Source organism: Cyphomyrmex costatus, unplaced genomic scaffold (assembly GCF_001594065.2).
Source record: "Cyphomyrmex costatus isolate MS0001 unplaced genomic scaffold, Ccosl1.0 scaffold15, whole genome shotgun sequence".
Classification (NCBI taxonomy): Eukaryota; Metazoa; Arthropoda; class Insecta; order Hymenoptera; family Formicidae; genus Cyphomyrmex; species Cyphomyrmex costatus.
Genome location: NW_017275499.1, coordinates 464,958 through 483,195, shown reverse-complemented (window position 1 = coordinate 483,195; position 18,238 = coordinate 464,958). Strand labels below are relative to the sequence as shown.

The following is an 18,238-nucleotide window of genomic DNA, read 5'->3' as shown; positions in this document are numbered from 1 at the left end:
TATGACGCACATCGGATGCAGTGTGAATCTAGCATTATGGACCTCTATCTCTATTGGAGACGCGCCTTTAGATTTAGACGAGTTTTATAGGTTGTAGGTTGTACAGGTTATGTAGAAAACCGTTAATTGTTATCGCGTCGTTTTAGAATACGCTCATTACATTTGCTGTTCCGAACTCAATTTACTTGTGCAAAACGCGGTAAACGATTATGAAGTTTCACTGCTACATCGAGATTTACGACAGAACATTATCTGTTTGCTCGCAGAGAAAGTCACAATCGATTTTAGCATTCATGAAGAAATCGATCGAAGATGACAATGTGACTCTGTATCTGCAAACACGACAGAATAAGCATGGCACTAAGTATCAGGTAGTAATACTGGTGTCTAATTGTTTTTGTTTTTTTTTTTTTTTCACAGTCCTGTAGTACTGTCTAAATTGTTTGGTAATTATACAGAATAGGTCCCGCAGCTCAAAAATCAATGACTACGTTTACACGGCACCCTTAATCGGGTTTAATAACGTAACTACTGATGTCGTATAAATATTCTTAAAGGTACATACATACATATTTAAGGTGTTGCTACATTAGTAAAAGAAATACAGATTTTGTATAAACAAACAAGAAGTTATAACTACGGATGTCATTAAACCCGATTAAGAGTGCCATGTAAATGTAGTCAATAAAATTAGGCTCATTCAACGCGTTTTTGCATGAAACAAATCTAGCAAAAATATGTGTTCTACCCTGCCAACTAAGATGTTAAACGTTAAAGTTGATGATCGTCCTATAATAGAACTAATGGTTCTGTTCGACAAATAAAACTGGTCAGTGAACATTTGATGATTCTTTAGTATAATTGAGAGAAAGAGAGCTTCCTTCAGTGAAAATCTAAGCTAGAACCAATCATATTAAAGAATTACTAAGTACTCACTGATCAGTTTTCTTTGCTGAAAGCCAAAAACATAAGAACTAGAAAAATATAAGGGTCTGAGCACAAGAATTATCACATAACATTTATTTAAACTTTAGTTGTAGTCGTAAGCAATACACCATAAACTAAAGCTTATGTATTTATGTCTGTAACTCAAGTTTAAGACATTTTGCTCAGATTTTGAAGCAATAAGTGAATTTGTCAATCATAGTTAATTATTTTTCTGACATTTGACTGTGATGAATCAATTTCATAAGGTTTCTAACTTATATCATATTAGGTGTTTCCCACTGAGAACATTCTTACACAGTATAAAATACAGTGAATTATTACTTTCTTGGTGTTTGTTAATGTTGAACGAAAATGAAATGATTTACTATGTTAAACTGTGTCCATTTATTATTAGGACAAGAGCACAGAATCTAGCATAACACATAGTGAATAAGAAAATTAATCAATTGAAGTCTTTTATTTTCTTTCTTTTCAATAAAATGAAAAACCCTGATTGATTGATTTTCTTCTGCTTCATATAGTATACGTTATCAAAGTCCGTGTATCATGTTATGATTGTAGAATTGATCAATCACAGTCAAATATTTTCTCCATATTTGACTGGTCAATTCTCATGTCTATTCTACAATAGTCATAAGTATAGTTGTGAATATAGTTGTAAGAATTGATCAATTACAGTCAAATATTCTCTTCATATTCGACATGATTGATCAATTCTTACATCTACAACTATCTACAACTACACATATAGCTATTGTAGAAGACTTTAAACTATAATAAAAACTTAAGGTAGTTAGTAAGATATAAACAAATTGGCTAATTCAATCATTTTAATTGTTTTAATGAAATCTGAAGTGTTTCATCCACTTTGTTTTTGAAGGACATATTTGATAATCATCTTTTTTCTTATTTTTAGATTGTTAATAATGTTGAAAAAGTGTTCACGAAGTTTATCGCCGATGGCAAAGTTACAATAAGACTGACACAACCTTGTCACGATCTGATAATTCAGAGTGATTTAATTCAATTGAATAGCTTTCTTCGTATATTGAATTATGTAGTAAATAAACATTCTCAGCATAGTGACGCTGTAATGAACCAGTACATGGTTATGCCTAATGTGGTTTTCAACTCGAGTCATTTCTCCTTGAGAAAAGTCAAAGTTGTAGTGAAGAAAAAATCTGAATATCCAACATTACAAGGTTTTCCAAGAACTACAGAGCAACTAATTTTAAGTGGACTAAGCAGGAAGTCATTTGATCGACAAATTTTGCATTTGCAAAGTCTAAGAATTCTAGATTTGTCAGACAATAACATCTCTTATTTGCCAAAGGAGTTAGGCACTTTACCTCATCTTCAAAAACTTCTACTGTCACAAAATAATCTTGGAAAATCACCTAGATCCAAGTGGACATGGCTAGAACAAACTGCCATTAAGCACAATTTGCATTTCTTAGATATAAGTAGTAATTTAGTAAGTATTGTCCAATTTAACTTAGAGATTATATTAATGAACAAAGCAGATTCTGTTATCTACAAATTTATTATTATTATTGTTATGGTAATGTCATTATTTACAGTTAACTAAATTGCCAATACAAATCAAAAACCTAAGTGCCTTGGTGCATCTAAATGTTAGCCAAAATGCATTGATACATCTACCACATAATATTAGAATTCTACAAAATCTAAGAGTTTTGGATGTAGCAAAAAACAATTTACTGTATTTACCAGTGACCATCACACATCTGCGATTACAGCTTTTAGATGTTACAGAAAATCCGTTTATCAAAGTCATTAAAAATGATGTTTGTGATAGTGATAGTATAATGACAATAAGGATGACAAATCTTGTAGAATGGTCAGCTAAAAGCATTCTGAAGTCTAGGTTTTTATTTTCTTTTTTCTTATTTATATAATTGAACATTTGAAATATATGATGATGGGTCAAAAAAATTTTTATATTTTATAGGATAACATATGATGCAAGTATAATACCGTATACATTGGTGAATTATTTGGATGAAGCTAAATGCTGTCACTCATGCAAAACTGCATGTTTTGATAATTATATAAGGAAGCTCATATATCTACCTCTACTATGTGTAGAGATAAAAACGTCAGTATTTACGTCAGCTTTCAAATTTGAATCCTATTTTTGTTCGTTACTCTGTGCTAGCAATTATCCTGTGTCGAATACAAGATTTTAGTGTCTAATTTTCTCCTCTCTGTTTTAAAACATGAAATACTTTATAATAAACAAATCACTTATATAAAATACATGTGTATATATTTACATTTACATTATTTATTTATTTCATTTATATTTATTATATATTTACTATTGATATTAACATTATTGATTGTTATTCAAATATGAAAAACGACATTTTATATTTCATCACCTTTGTATATTTTTTTATACGTCTTTTTTGAATTATTAATTGTACACAATAAATTTTTCATTTATAGAAATATGACTTGTTTTTAAAGCTTTAGATAATAATTTGTGTGTAATCCTATGTTTTAATAAATAATAACAAAAGAGGGCTACAAGCCTGACAAAGTTGATATTTAATAATCAAATTTACACATTAGATATACAACAAACGTTTCAACACCAATCAGGTCATTCTCAATGTTCAAATTTAAAATAATTCAACCGAAAAACTCGAGTGTTACATATAAATAAATTATATATAATATAAAATATAATATAAAATTGATAATATTTTCAAAACTTGATGTTTGCACATACAAAATTAAACTGCACATGCGCGAGCTATTGTAAATAGGTAATCAATCATAAGCCTGCTCTTTGTTAAGCCCATGGCACATAGAAAAACGTAAGGCCGTAAACGTAATCAGTAAGCGAATTGACCAATCACAGTTGAGAACGTAAGCGGCCGCCTCTTACGTTCTCAACTGTGATTGGTCAATTCGCTTACTGATTACGTTTACGGCCTTACGTTTTTCTATGTGCCATGGGCTTTACTGCACTACAATGCTCTATCTTTCACCAATTTCAAATACACATCTATTTCGTTTTAAGTACGGGCGGAATTCATAGATGTTGCTCAAGACTAGAAATGTTCTTAAGCTAGTGCTTAAGACGTCACAAATCAATCAGAGAACGGTATTAACGTTTTAAGACAGCTTGAGTTGATCTTGAGATTAAGAATGAACTATGGATTCCGGTCTAAGAGTCCTTGTATTTAAATATTATTTCAAAGTTCACACGTTTACAATTTTTTTTAGTGTTAAAATTAAATTTTTCACTACAATACCGGCTATTTTTTTAAAGGATAAGATTATATATTGTAATTTTTTGAAGTCAATGGAACTAATATTGATTTGGTAACACTTCAAAAAATGGTTTGAGTCATTTTAACCCAGAGTAACCATCGTGATTTTTTAAATTTGACGATAAAGAATTAATAGACTCGAGCGAATTTGTACCAATCTGGGTTGGATTAATAACGTACGCTCTCCTATCGATAGAACATGTAACGTCAAAAGTAATAGTAGAACATTATTTATCTCGATTACGCATTTGAGACTCTTTTACGGGTATTTTTTTCAATTATACAGAAGATTTGCGGGTTATCGCTGTGTCTTTCTTCATTATTGATGCCAACGTTTCGTGAACCATGCCGTTCACTTCATCAGAGCGAGGGGTGCGCTAATACTGGTATACGTGGCAGTATCAGCGCATCCCTCGCCCTGTTGAAGTGAACAACATGCTTCACGAAACGTTATCAATAATGAAGAAAGACACGGCGATGACCCGCAAACCTTCTGGTATTATTTATCTCATATCTGTGCGAATCCATTCGAGTCGAAAAACGCTATAAATTTGCATGACTTTCAGATTTCTCAGATAACTGTGATAACTCGACTAGTTATACAAAAAATAAATTATTGATAATTGTTAAGTAAAATAATTAATTTTTGTGAATTATTATACATATAATAAAAATATTAGAATACTCGACTACTACGCTTTTAAGGCTTTCACGGGTATTTTCTTCAATTATACCAGAAGATTTGCGGGTTATCGCCGTGTCTTTCTTCATTATTAATGCTAATAGTAGGGGAGGCCAAGCGGGGATTTTGGGATTTACTCGAGCGCGTCAGAATAACATAAAGGGGGAAAGCTTACACCCTAATAAGTACCCCCACCAAATATTAAACCTCTATATAGAGCCGGGGGTCCAGGGGATTAGTAAATAAAAAAAATCGATCGTTCGAAAACTCGAGCGCGTCAGATTAAGGTATGGTGTGTTAATTATATGTAGAAAAGTGTACATTTCAAAAATCTGACGCGCTCGAGGAAATTTTTTTTTCCCCCTTTTTTTGACCCCTTCCTACAGCTAACCCCACGCAAACCGTCAGATTAATATTTATCCGTTATCAGAAACACATGGGTCACTTACACTATTAATATCTGACACGCTCGAGTATTTCATTGTCACTGTTTTTTTTGAAAGCCTGTACACGCTCACCCCACCACTGAAACGGCATACATCCTTTTTTTCTTTTTAGCATCTAATCTTCACAATCCAATAGGTCCCCACGACGCTCGAGTAAATCCACATTTAGCCTCTCGGCCTCCCCTACTATAACGTTTCGTGAACCGTGCCGTTCACTTCATCAGGGCTCGACTACTACGTGTGGCAATGTTCAAAAATACTTTACAAAGATTTTTTTTAACACAATACTTCTTTCAAAAGTTTTGTATTCACCTCCATTTTTATTCATATTTATTTTTTTTCTAGATAAATATATCTGCAATTTTATATCCCACAATAACAAATATTTATACTCTCACATATATATGGTTGCCATTTTTCTGATTTCCCGTCAGAAATTGTGGCTATTTCTCTATTTGAAGGAATCTCTGACTTTACAAGAAATGTCTTCAATTAACCGTTCAATAATAAGAACCTTATTGGACTATATATGTAAATATACACAACCATTAGAAAATATTAAGTCCATAACGATCAAACACAAATTTTTAATGCTTAAATAATTCCATGTGAATTTATATATATCCTATTTATGAAGTCATTTGAACTGCGTGTCAAAGTAATATTTTTCGCAACAAATAAATTCAGATTTCCAACCTATTAAGATATCTTTTAATAGATGTCTATTGATCATCATCTATTGTAATTGTGATATTATTATAATAATACAGTATATATGTATATATATATATATATATATATGAACATGGCCGGAGACGCTACCGCGTCTCCTGATATATATATATATATAAATAACTTTACTACATTTCTAAGTTTGAAAAATCAATTCGACGCGCAGTTCCTATCACCATTTAAACTTTTTTTTGTAAGTGTGCGAGAGAGAGAGGGAGGGGGGAGAGAGAGAGTACTACTATAAGATAAGAATAATGTGATAATGATTGTAAATAATAATTAATTTCTGACAGAAGGAACATCGATCTTCATCGAAACGTTAGTCAAAAAATGGCAACCATGGTACATACATTAATTTTCTATAATTGTAAGTAATTAGAAGACTAAATAATATTTTAATTGATATTATTTTTTACATATCCAATTCTCTCTCTCTCTCTCTCGCACGTGCACACACGCGACACATACACACATACGCGCGACCGCACATGTATGAGATACTATACTGCATATATATATATATAATTTCGTAATACATGTAGGAAACAAAACCTACCTTTACCTGTTTACAGTTTACAATTGTACCTGTTTAAATAATAATCTATTATATATTATCTTTCTTTTTAACAAAAGAAAAGGCAGCATCATCATTCGCTCCAAAAAAATGTTCTGCTGGTGTTACTGTTATTTTCTTGCCGATTCGTGGTACAGAAAAATCTATATCTTTAAACTGGTTTACATCTATTCCCATTTGTAAAGGGTGAACATAGATTTCAGGGTCTTCACGAAGAGGAACTGATTCCACATGGTATTTATCACTGTCCATTATATACTCACTGAATGTGGCTCCATTCTGACATAAGATAAAAAATGTTTTTCTTACATTTAGACAATTGTCTTTGAATACACGCGTATCAAATGTATTGGATGTACGAATAAGTTTTAAAGCGTTTTTTGTGTAACGTATAATTTAAACTTAGAATTCAAAAAAACAATTGACTTCACACAATTGGAAACCTTAAAATTAAATGGTTTTAAAATGGCGAGCGAAATTTATTCGACACTGCATTCGATATGAATTTCATCAAGGAAAAAGCTCTGCTGAAGCATATGAATCAATTTGTTCTGTTCTTGGAGACAATGTTGTATCCAAAAATACGTGAGTTTTGGTTTAGGCGATTTAAACAGGATGATTTTGATGTTAGTGATACAGAACGTAGTGGTGCTCCTCAGAAGGTTACAGACAATCAATTGCAAGCATTACTCGATCAAAACTCATGTCAAACACAAAAAGAACTTGCACAACAACTTGGAGTAACTCAACAAGATATTTCAATTCACTTACAGCAGATGGGAAAGATTCTAAAGGAAGAAAAGTGGATGTCGCATGCATTAAGTGAAAAAAAAAAAAAACAAAAATGATCGTCTTAAGGCTCCTGAATACCGGCGACGGCCATGTTGGAATTGTGACGTCATAGGCGAGAAAAACACATTAATTTTTCTTGCGTCCCATTTTTTAATAAAGACAATTTGGATAAATTTAAAAGGCGAGATCGCTCAAAAACACTTGTGAAAATTGGCGGAAACTGTCCTTTCCTCCTCTGATAGTCAGTAAATGGTCGTAAAAGGCACGTAAAGTGAGCCTATACTCGGGCAGAATCACACATTTTGACAGCTGATGAAACGAGTGAAATATACGCTTTTACGTATAAAATTTCACGATAACTGCAGTTTCCGCCAATTTTTAGGACTTTCACGAGTACGAGGGAAATCACATTTTCACAAATAAGCAAATATTGACAAAATGGCACGCAAGAAAAAATTTGTCGTCAAAACATCACTTTTTCACGCCTATTAGTTCAGACTTTTACCATGGCGAGGCGCTATACACACACACAAGCATGAACCCATGTCTGTGCGCTCCCCTTCTACCCGAAAATGAGCACACGGACATGAGCTTGCAATTGTGTGTATAACCAGTAGCGTACTACCAGTTTTGCTAGCCACCGACTGATTCGGTGTCGCTACCCATCAACACGGAGTTCTTGGCTGAGTATTCAGGAGCCTTAAGAAGTGTTTGAATCTGTACAATAAACAGCATAGAAAATCTTTTTTGTGGAAAATCGTGACTGGTGATAAAAAGTGGATTTTTTACAATAATCCTAAAAAGAGAAAACCTTATGTGGATCCAGGACAACCCACTACATCAACGCCAAAACGCAATATCCACAGCAGCAAAGTTATGCTTTGCATCTGGTGAGACATGAAGGGTGTGCTATTTTATGAGCTGCTCCACCCGAATGAAACGGTTAACAGTGATCGCTACAGTCAACAATTGATCCACTTAAATCAAGAAATCGAACTAAATCGTCCATTTACTGGCAAAGGAAAACGTCCCATTAAATTGCTTCATGACAACGCTAGGCCTCAAGTTGGTAAACCTGTAAAGGAAACGTTGCTAGCGCTTGATTGGAAAATTCTACCGCACCCAGCATATAGCCCAGACATAGTCCCTTCAGACTATCATTTATTCCGATAAATGCAAAATGCCTTGTCCGGTGTACACTTTCGAGTATTTGAAGAAATGCGAAAATGGGTGGATAATTTTATCACATTGAAAGACGAAACTTCTTTGCTTCTGGAATTCGCAAGCTACCCGAAAGATGGCTGAAGGTCATAGATAATGACGGGGATTATTTTGATAATTAAGTGTTTTTGTTTCTAAATAAATAAATAAATATTAAATTTCATTAGAAACGCTTTAAAACTTATTTGTACACCTAATATAATGTAATGTTATAATATAATTATGTTACGCTCACCGCTGTTTCTGGTTCATCTTCTTTTCTTATTGAGTTTTCATTGTTAAAACTAATTAAATCATCTAGTGAAATCTTTTTGATTCTCACAAGACCCATGATTGCAGCATTTCTATACAGTTTAACCTTCTGCTTACAATTATTGTTTAAATGATTAACCTCAGATTGATTTACTTTTATATTATCACATTTGGAAGAGTTTTGAGATATGTCTTTCTCACATTGTATCATTTTCTCAAGATTTCTGAAGAAGTTCTCTTCCCAATGTCTATTTGAAAGATCACGACCACCATTTACCTGTGTCATATTAATTTAGTTTTTTTAACTACATTATAATTAATGTTTAGAAATTCAAATGAAATAAATATCAAAGGGCTATTCGAATTAATGCTGGTTGTCTTATGTAAATTGAATGTAATGCTATTATTACAAAATAAAATTACTTTAAATCTAAACAAACATTTCAACCTTTAATGATCATCCTCAGTGATTGTAAAAATATAAAATATATAACTTATCAACTTGTCAATACATAATTACATATTGAAAATTCGTAGCTTTCAAGATACTGTTCGCAAACAATATTGTCCCACTTCACTCGTACTGTTCACGCAGTTTGGGATTATTTTTAGGTGTACAAATTAGTTCGGTCCGTTTTTTGTGTTCAAAGGTGCATTTATTTCAAAACAAAATAAATGAACAAATTAAAGTATTGTCCATTTGCTGGCTACTACTTTTTCCCATCTCTCAGGCAATTTTCGAATTCCGTCTCGAAAAAATGACTCGTCTTTGGAGGCGATCATCTTTTGGAAAATGGACCGAACTTGGAGGCGATCATCTTTTGGAAAATGGACCAAACTAATTTGTACTCCTATTATTTAGTAATAGCTCAGTTAAGAAATTTGAATTTATTAGATAACAATGTCTCAAGAATATCTTAAAGTTAGAATTAAATGATACTTATAGGAAAACAGATTATAATACTCGTATACAACTTTTTCGCATTACACGCACTTACAATCTGCCGTTGCCTTCTCATCCATATTTGTAATTCTTTCTTTAGACAAGGAAAATCTTATATATTTTATTCTTATTTGATTCACATCATGCACCATCGCAAAATTGGAGGACCTTTGATTATCAATTTCGCATGTTGTTATTACTTTGTCATCCGCCATTTTGAAAATAATAGCCTAGGACAATTCCCATTCAAATAATCTTAAAATAGATATTTCAAGCTTCATTTTACTTTTTTAAATATTTTTATCTTCATTATTTAGAAAGTTATTATCATTTAAAATTTGGTAAATTTTTCCCAAATTTATAGTGTACCGCTTTTTTTGGAACTAAGTGTATTTAGATACATGAAATTTAAATTCTGTCATACCATATATAGTTTTGGATCTACATAATCCACATGTCTGTTAATATCCATTACTTCCATACAATGTTATTATAATTGATCAAACATCTATTTAATGTATAATATTATGATAATATGAAAGGAATTGTAAAGCAATGAAGAAACCTCGGATATTCAACAGTATAATTATGCATTAATAAGTCAATGATAGTTGTATATTTTATATTTTTATAACTACTAAAAATGACTATATTAAAGATTAAAACATTTATTTATAGATTTAATACAATTATATTTTTGTGATAATACATTCAATTTTGCATAAGACAACCAACATTTGGCTTGAATAGCCTCTTCATATTTATTTTAATTAAATTTTTAATTCTATTGAGACGTTTCTTTTGTTTGATTTTCAATTATTAATCTTTAAAAATTAATGTTTATCTTTATTTAGCTTTTTTGAACTGTTCAGATGTACATTTGTTCAAACATAAAATTATTACATTTTTCCTCAACTATATTTTTTAATGTAGAATACCTTAAAATCCTAACTGCATGGTATTATTTCTTATTAAAATGAAAAACATATTTTTTATTAATGTCTTAATTATCTTTTTAATAGGTAAGAATATCCACTTACCTCTCTAACAGCAGCAGAAACTTCATGTTCGTCGAAAGTAGATTTTACTCTATTACATATATTTACATTTATGTCATCATCCTCGGCATCAGATTCTTCTAGTAACTGTAATTAAGTAAACAAATAATTATTAATAATAATATATAAACTCAATTAAAAGTTTAGGGAAGCTAAAATATTTCGAAAATGATCAACTGTAGCGAAAAATATATAAACAAAGCTAAAGAAAATGTACCTGATGATGATAAGGATTTGACTTTAGATAAAGTCCTTAAGATCATACAAAGATTAAGTTGAATTTTTCGACTAGAATTTCTCATTTTTTTATAACCTTTTTAAAAATTTGTTCATGATTCTAACAATGAACATCAAGATCAAGATTATTAGAGGTTGTCTCTCTTATTTTCATTTTTATTACATTAAACATGAAAATAAGAACAATCTCCTTAGATAACATTAATGCCAACAATACTATAATTTTCAAACTTTATAACGAGAGATGTGTGCTTAAGAGAAAAGTACTTTATAATACTTCTGAGACTTTTGTGAGTGTTTTTCTCAGAAGTACCAAAATGGTACAATAGATCAAGACATCAATAATACAAATTTTTTAACATCCGAGGAAAAATATTTTATTATAATGAAAAATTCTAAAAATAAACTACAAGAATATGCAATAAAGAATAGAGCATTCTACTAAAAAAGTTCAACTTAATCTTCATATAATCTTATGAACTTCAAAGTCAAACTCTAATCACTATTAGGTATATCCTTTTAAGCTTACAATTTTGCTTCTTATTTGATCGTTTTCAATATATTTGTAGACATTTAGAGAACACTATATATATATATATATATGTGTGTGAAACATATAAATTAAATATTACTTCTCATGTATATATTAATGTACAATGACTACAAAATGTATTTGTAAGCAAGATATCTTTAAAAAAAATTTATTTTTAGAAAATAAAATTTAGCAACTAATTAGCAATTTATTAAAAAAGAATAAAATTTCTCAAAATTACCTTATTTAAAAACATGTATAATAATTACAGTAAATTACCTTGATAACAAATCAAATGAAATATTGTATTGTTTGGGCGCATAAAGTTTATACATATAGTCGAGAAATTTGAATTTTAAAGTCATGAACAGTTTATTTTCATGCAGCTCTTTTATTTATTAATATATATTGAACAGAACATGTACTTGTTAACAAATTGCTAGTTACTGTATTAATAATGTAATAAATTAATTTTCTACAAGTAAAACTTTATAAAAATTTATCCTGTATAAATACTTTTTATATCCATTATATATACTGACATGTGCGTTTCGTGGTTTCTTTACTGATCTTTCATTCATTTTTCTATCTTTCGTAGCCTGACTTGGTTCTTGTAGACGATAGAACTTAGCATTGTTGTCCAAAAAAGTAAGTGATGTTGCCTTTTTAATATCATTACGCAAATCCATTTTTTGAAATCTACAGAACATACCAGGAAAATATTAAACCTAATCAAGTTTTGTTAGATAATGTTTCTTTAGAGATACCAATTTTTGACCTTGTTAAATGTTGCTTAATTTCTATAATATTAATTGTATTTTGAATTTTTATATATTTTATTGCAACAAATATTTAAAATGGTAGTTTTATTAGCATTATGCAACTCTCAACAATATTTGATAGAAATTGTTGTTTAATATTTCAAGAAGAGATCATTGAATCGTTTAATATACATTTAGCAAATTATTTAATTTTAAGAGATCTCTCAAACCTTTACAGTTTATCATAAATTTTTAGAAACATTTTGTATGTTTTAAAAAAATAGAAGCAGAAATATAAGTTTCTTAATTTATCGAATATTAAATTTCCATCTTTATCAACTTTTGTTCCTATTATATACATATGTTCATATAAAAAAAATAAACAAAATTGAAATGTGTTTACAGGTAAAGCTAGAACACATGATGTTTATTTTCTTGCTGAATTGGATTCTTGCTACCGTAATGGCTACAATGACATTGCTATGGTGACAAGATTCTAATATAGAGTGCTTTCCATTTGATGACACAAGTCGACACAAGTGTCATTCTATCTTTGTCAATCTCTAAATGTCAAGAAGGATAGAACGAAACTTTTGTTGACTTGTGTGTCATCAAATCGAAAGGACTCACAGATAGCAATCCAATAGGAAAACAAGCATCGTATATCATCAGCTTAAGATTTAATTAAACAATTAAATGAAATTTATATTATCTAAATAAACCTCAATAAACCTGTAAGTGTATAAGTGATACCTAAATATGAATTCACATCTAGATAATCTTTACAGATGTTCAAAAAGAACATGTCTCTTACAAGGGAGTTAATATATCATATACTATATAAATGATTGTACTGCAATATCAGATCAAGATAATTCATTTTCAATACTGTTATTTCAAAGATATTAGAAGCTGCATTTAATTATATCCGTCTTACCTCTGTTCGATTACAAAGACAGAAAACCAAATAAGGATTATTGAAAAGCTTTGTGACTTGGTCATGCAATGATCAAATTCACATTTTTATATATTTAATCGTATCTATCTTTGATTTTAGACGTCCTCTCCACAGACTTCTTAGCTAATTATTCAAAATGCAGCTTTCACATTCGATTTCGAAATTAAATTTATTCGATATATTACGCGTTTTTGCATAAAACGAAAGAATCTGCAAGAAAAATCATTGAGTTGGTTTGACAAACTGAGATACACAGCAATCGTTATCGACTACCAATAGTACCAATGATTATTCAGGTTATAAAATCTATCACAACACTGCACGACACCACGAACGAAAAGTAATGGCCGCAGCACAAAACATGACGCTTAAGGGCCTACGCACAATAGAAGAAGTATTACAGTTATTAAATATAATGCCTAGTTCACACTGGATGCAATGAACGACGAGCGATATCCAATAAAAGCTTTGCTTTTGCTCGCACGACGATGTAAAGCAGAGTTCTTATTGGTTAACGCTCGTCGCGCGTCGTTCATCGCGTCTAGTGTAAACTACGCATCCAATAAGCATCCAGCATAAAGATGCCATATTAATTAACTAAGATGCTCATTGGTCTTATGTTATGTTTAAGCCCATTCTACATTGGCCGTATCGTAGACGTCGCAGGTCACAAATTTGTTGCAACAGCCAATCCGATGTTAGAAGTCTCACGATGCTTATGTAGGATTCACACTGCGTCCGACGTACGACGTCCGATATCCAATAGGAGAGCTTGTTTTCTTGATATATAGCTAACAATATTTTGTAATAAGCTCTGCTATTGGATATCGTACCGTCGGATGTCGTACGCAGTGTGAATCCTACATTACGATGTTACGATACGACCAATGTAGAATGGGCTTTATGTACTGTTAATGCCTTTCATGTGTTTTGGGCTTTAAAGGCTTAAAACGTGCGCCACATGGTAAGCGCCATGGTAAGCGCCAGTAAACGCAATATGGTGCACACACGTATAAATGTTTTTAAATATAAATGTATAATGTATTTATATCATGGGTGCACATAATCCGAATGAGTGGCACCAAAAAAGTTCGCACACAGTGTGAACTAACTGTATTACGATTTTTCATCGTAAACGTGACGTACTGTGACGTTATTGATTGAACTAGGCTGATCTGATAACAGAGCGAGGATCATTTGTGTCGAAGAAGATCGTATAAACATTATAGAAACATGTTTAAACACAAATGGATATTGGAGGCCGCGAATCCCAAGTCTATCGTCAGCTGTCACTTTTATCTGGCAGTAAGTTTCAACAATTTATTTCAGTTTCGGAATATGTTTAGACTTATATTTCTTGCTAGTCTTAAACCCTAATGATTGCAATGTTGGGTGCATCTAGAAGCGATGATCACTCATTGAGCAATAAAGGAATTAACGTGTACCTTCCAACAAACGACACAGTACAACACAGTGATCCTTGTTTAACATTGGTGAACAACAAGGACATACTGATACACTGTGTCATCTGTATCTTATTGCAAAACACCCGATATATTCATTTATTATAATATTCATAATGTAGAACTTACCTGTTTATAATCTTTAACATGATATATTTCTTTCTTACTTATTATCGTTCATTATTTTTCTAAGGCTATGAGTGTGAATAATATGAGCGACATAAAGTTATACTCACGCTCTGTTAAAGAAATAATGAACAAGAATAATAAGTAAGAAATATAATATTTATAGTTATCCATAATAGATCAATTTTATGTTATAATACATTATGAATATTATAATAAATAAATATATATCAGTGAACAGTCGTCACTTCTGGATACATCCATTGAATTATGTAAATAATCATATCTGAAATGATTCTAATGAAAATATAACATATTTCAGTGTGCGCAAGCTTCAACAGAGAGTAACAAAGGATTCTCTGAGAAACTAGCAAAAGGTCCACAATTTGAGGACTTTCTAAAAAACGATATTAAAGAGTATAATGGCAAATTAAAATTAGAAATAGGCGAGTCGGAACGGTTGAAACTACCACCATGGCTGAAAACAGAGATACCTGTGGGAAAGAGTTATAGTAGAATAAAGGCGCAACTGAGGCAATTACGACTAAGTACAGTTTGCGAAGAAGCCAGATGTCCTAACATCGGGGAATGCTGGGGTGGAAGCAGTCATAATACAGCAACAGCTACTATTATGGTTTGTATAATAAACAGAGAAAGGTTGTGACCTTGGTATGCCAATGCTCCTTGCCGTGAGAAATGAATTGCATGAAAAAATGAGATTTGACCAACGAGGACAAAGAAATTTTAGTTTCTATATATTATTATTTGAATTGGTCAAATTTCAATCTTCAATCTCATATAGCTTTTTTTATTAGCTAAACTGATGCACATTAAAGCCGTTGTATACTAATCTGATCTGAATATAAAAGTGAGATACCTATCTCAATTCATAAAATGCTTAATATACGTTTTATCAAATAGTACCGTAATAAAATATATTGAGAATTTTCATGGTTTAACTCATGCACGATGCAACTTCCGCCCGATTTTCGAATCAGCCGAAAGTTGCATCGCGTATCGAGCCCTGATTTTTAACTTGTTTCTATATTTTTATTAAACATATGTCTTTACGTTGATTTGTGTACAACTTTAAAGTGCATTAAGTACGCGTCAGTTCTGCCACTATTATAACATTTTCAATCCGAGCGGGATTGAACCACTTTGGATTGGATAATGTTAGATCTACTATTGGTAGATTAATCTACTACTGGTTAATTAATCTACTATTAACGTAACGTGTTCTAAGGCGAGAAACACACACTTTTGCATAACGCATAAACCATATACATAAAGAATTTGATTGGTTCATTGACTCATGCATAAGAAAATGGGCAAATGAAATTCCTTATGCACATGCTTATGCGTTAATGCAAAAATGTGTTTCTCGCCTATCAATGAGAGAACATATAACATCATTAATCCAACTCTAAATTAAACTACGCATTGGAGATTGAGATTATTGATTAAAGATTGCATAAAGAAATAAACGAATGCATAAAGAAAAAAAATCGATTTTTTAATATTAAGGGGCTAGTGTAAAGTTGGCCCCCCAAAACTGTCGTATATCTTTTGAATTAAGGGTAAGCAAACGAAAATTCCAACTGAGCATTCGTGAGCAAACGATAAGCAAACGAATGCATGAAGAAAAAAATCGATTTTTTAATATTGGAGGGCCAGCTTCATACGGGTTTAATTTTGCTATTGAGTGCATATTATTGTAACTTTCAAGTTTTTTAACTCGAAAAGTACTGATTAAAAAGAGGAACATTATACTGTTTTGTAAAGCTCTTGATATCAGCTAATTAGATTTTAAAATAAAAAAATAGAGTATTTCATTAAAAAAAAATAGATTGACCTTGATCTAAATTTAACGCTACCCAAAATAAAATTGGTAAGGTCTCTAAGGTCTAATAAAATTAAATAGTCATTTTTAACCCTAGAACTTTTATATGAGATATTTTCTTCAAAAATGCTTATTTTTTCAAGGTATTTAAAAGGTCTAGGACTTTTTGGACTGTATCACGCATAAAAGATAAAAATTTAAACGATAACATAAATTTTAACGATAAAAGTCAGCGGCGAAAGGACTGGAAGCGATAGTAAAAATTAGGTATAATTTTGGACTGTTTAAATTTCGGCATTCCTTTTTTTTTGGTCTGAAACCGAAAAAAGACCGGTCATCGTTAAAAAGACGAGGACCAAAATCAAAACTTGGGTATAGCCAGCTCTCATCGTTACTGTAATCAGTCCAAAATTTTATTGTAATGGTCTGAGTCCCTGTGTTGAAATAACAATAGGTTGATTCTCTTAGTTAATGGGAGACACATGCACTCGTGGCTGCCGTTTCTGCTCTGTCAAAACTGCACGTAAACCACCGCCGTTAGATGAGGAAGAACCCATCAATACTGCTAGCGCAATAGCTGCCTGGAATTTGGATTATATTGTTTTAACATCCGTAGATCGTGACGGTTAGTTTAGAATCAATGGTTATGTTCAGTAAAATATTGTATTTATTTTGCAACTATTGAAAATTTCCTTCACCCATGATTGGATTATATTTTCTCAGATCTGAAAATACTTGTAATCCAATCAGTGTGAAGAAATTTCTAACAATTACAAAATAAACATTCTGCTAAACACAACCAATGTGTATCATAAACTGAAGACTGTACAATTAAATTATACTATTATAGATCTAGAATTCAATGCATCATTTATTATTTCAGATTTAAAAGATGGTGGAGCTAGCCATATTGCATGTACTGTTAAAGAAATAAAAAAGAGGTATCTCACCTGTACAATTATTTTCTTTATTTAATGAAACAAATTAAGCAAGTCGTACTTCGTGTTTCGTTATAGAAGCAACATACTAGTGGAATGCCTGGTACCAGACTTCAGAGGTGATGAAAACTGTATCGCTACGATTGTAAATTCTAATCTGGATGTGTTTGCACATAATATCGAGACCGTAGAGCGTTTAACTCCCTTTGTTCGTGATATGCGCGCTCGCTATAGGTATGTACAATGTATCCTTAAAAATTCTTATACACAGGGTGTCCTGTATATATATATATTTTTTTATTCATGTATATATATATATATATACAGTATACACACTCACTCACAAAAAAGCGGTACTCTATAAATTTAAGAAAAATTTACCAAATTTCAAATGATCTAACTTGGTAAATAATGAAGATAAAAATAT

The 18,238-nt window shown here is 31.3% G+C and overlaps 3 protein-coding genes across 3 annotated transcripts in view; 2 read left to right on the top strand and 1 right to left on the bottom strand.

Moving 5' to 3' along the window:
* Positions 1–155: 155 nt before the first annotated feature.
* Lrr47 (Leucine-rich repeat 47) lies at positions 156–3,158 on the top strand. Its single transcript, XM_018551951.1, has 4 exons — positions 156–371; positions 1,865–2,422; positions 2,529–2,836; positions 2,921–3,158. The coding sequence occupies exons 1-4, from the start codon at positions 210–212 to the stop codon at positions 3,156–3,158; spliced, it is 1,266 nt and encodes a 421-aa protein (XP_018407453.1). The 5' UTR covers positions 156–209.
* Positions 3,159–6,686: 3,528 nt separating this feature from the next.
* On the bottom strand, positions 6,687–13,471 carry LOC108783396 (uncharacterized). Its single transcript, XM_018551950.1, has 6 exons — positions 13,421–13,471; positions 12,265–12,421; positions 10,936–11,040; positions 8,936–9,229; positions 6,742–6,966; positions 6,687–6,698 (listed from the first exon to the last, which is right to left on the bottom strand). Exons 2-6 carry the CDS (start codon positions 12,409–12,411, stop codon positions 6,687–6,689), a joined length of 783 nt encoding a protein of 260 aa, XP_018407452.1. The 5' UTR covers positions 12,412–12,421; positions 13,421–13,471.
* Positions 13,472–14,421: 950 nt separating this feature from the next.
* Positions 14,422–18,238, top strand: part of Las (lipoyl synthase, mitochondrial) — a 5,140-nt gene continuing 1,323 nt past the window's right edge. Inside the window, exons 1-5 of the mRNA XM_018551980.1 lie at positions 14,422–14,746; positions 15,353–15,664; positions 17,342–17,498; positions 17,757–17,814; positions 17,890–18,045. Coding sequence (XP_018407482.1) covers positions 14,675–14,746; positions 15,353–15,664; positions 17,342–17,498; positions 17,757–17,814; positions 17,890–18,045 — 755 coding nt within the window. The 5' untranslated portion in view covers positions 14,422–14,674. The remainder of the gene's footprint in view (positions 14,747–15,352; positions 15,665–17,341; positions 17,499–17,756; positions 17,815–17,889; positions 18,046–18,238) is intronic.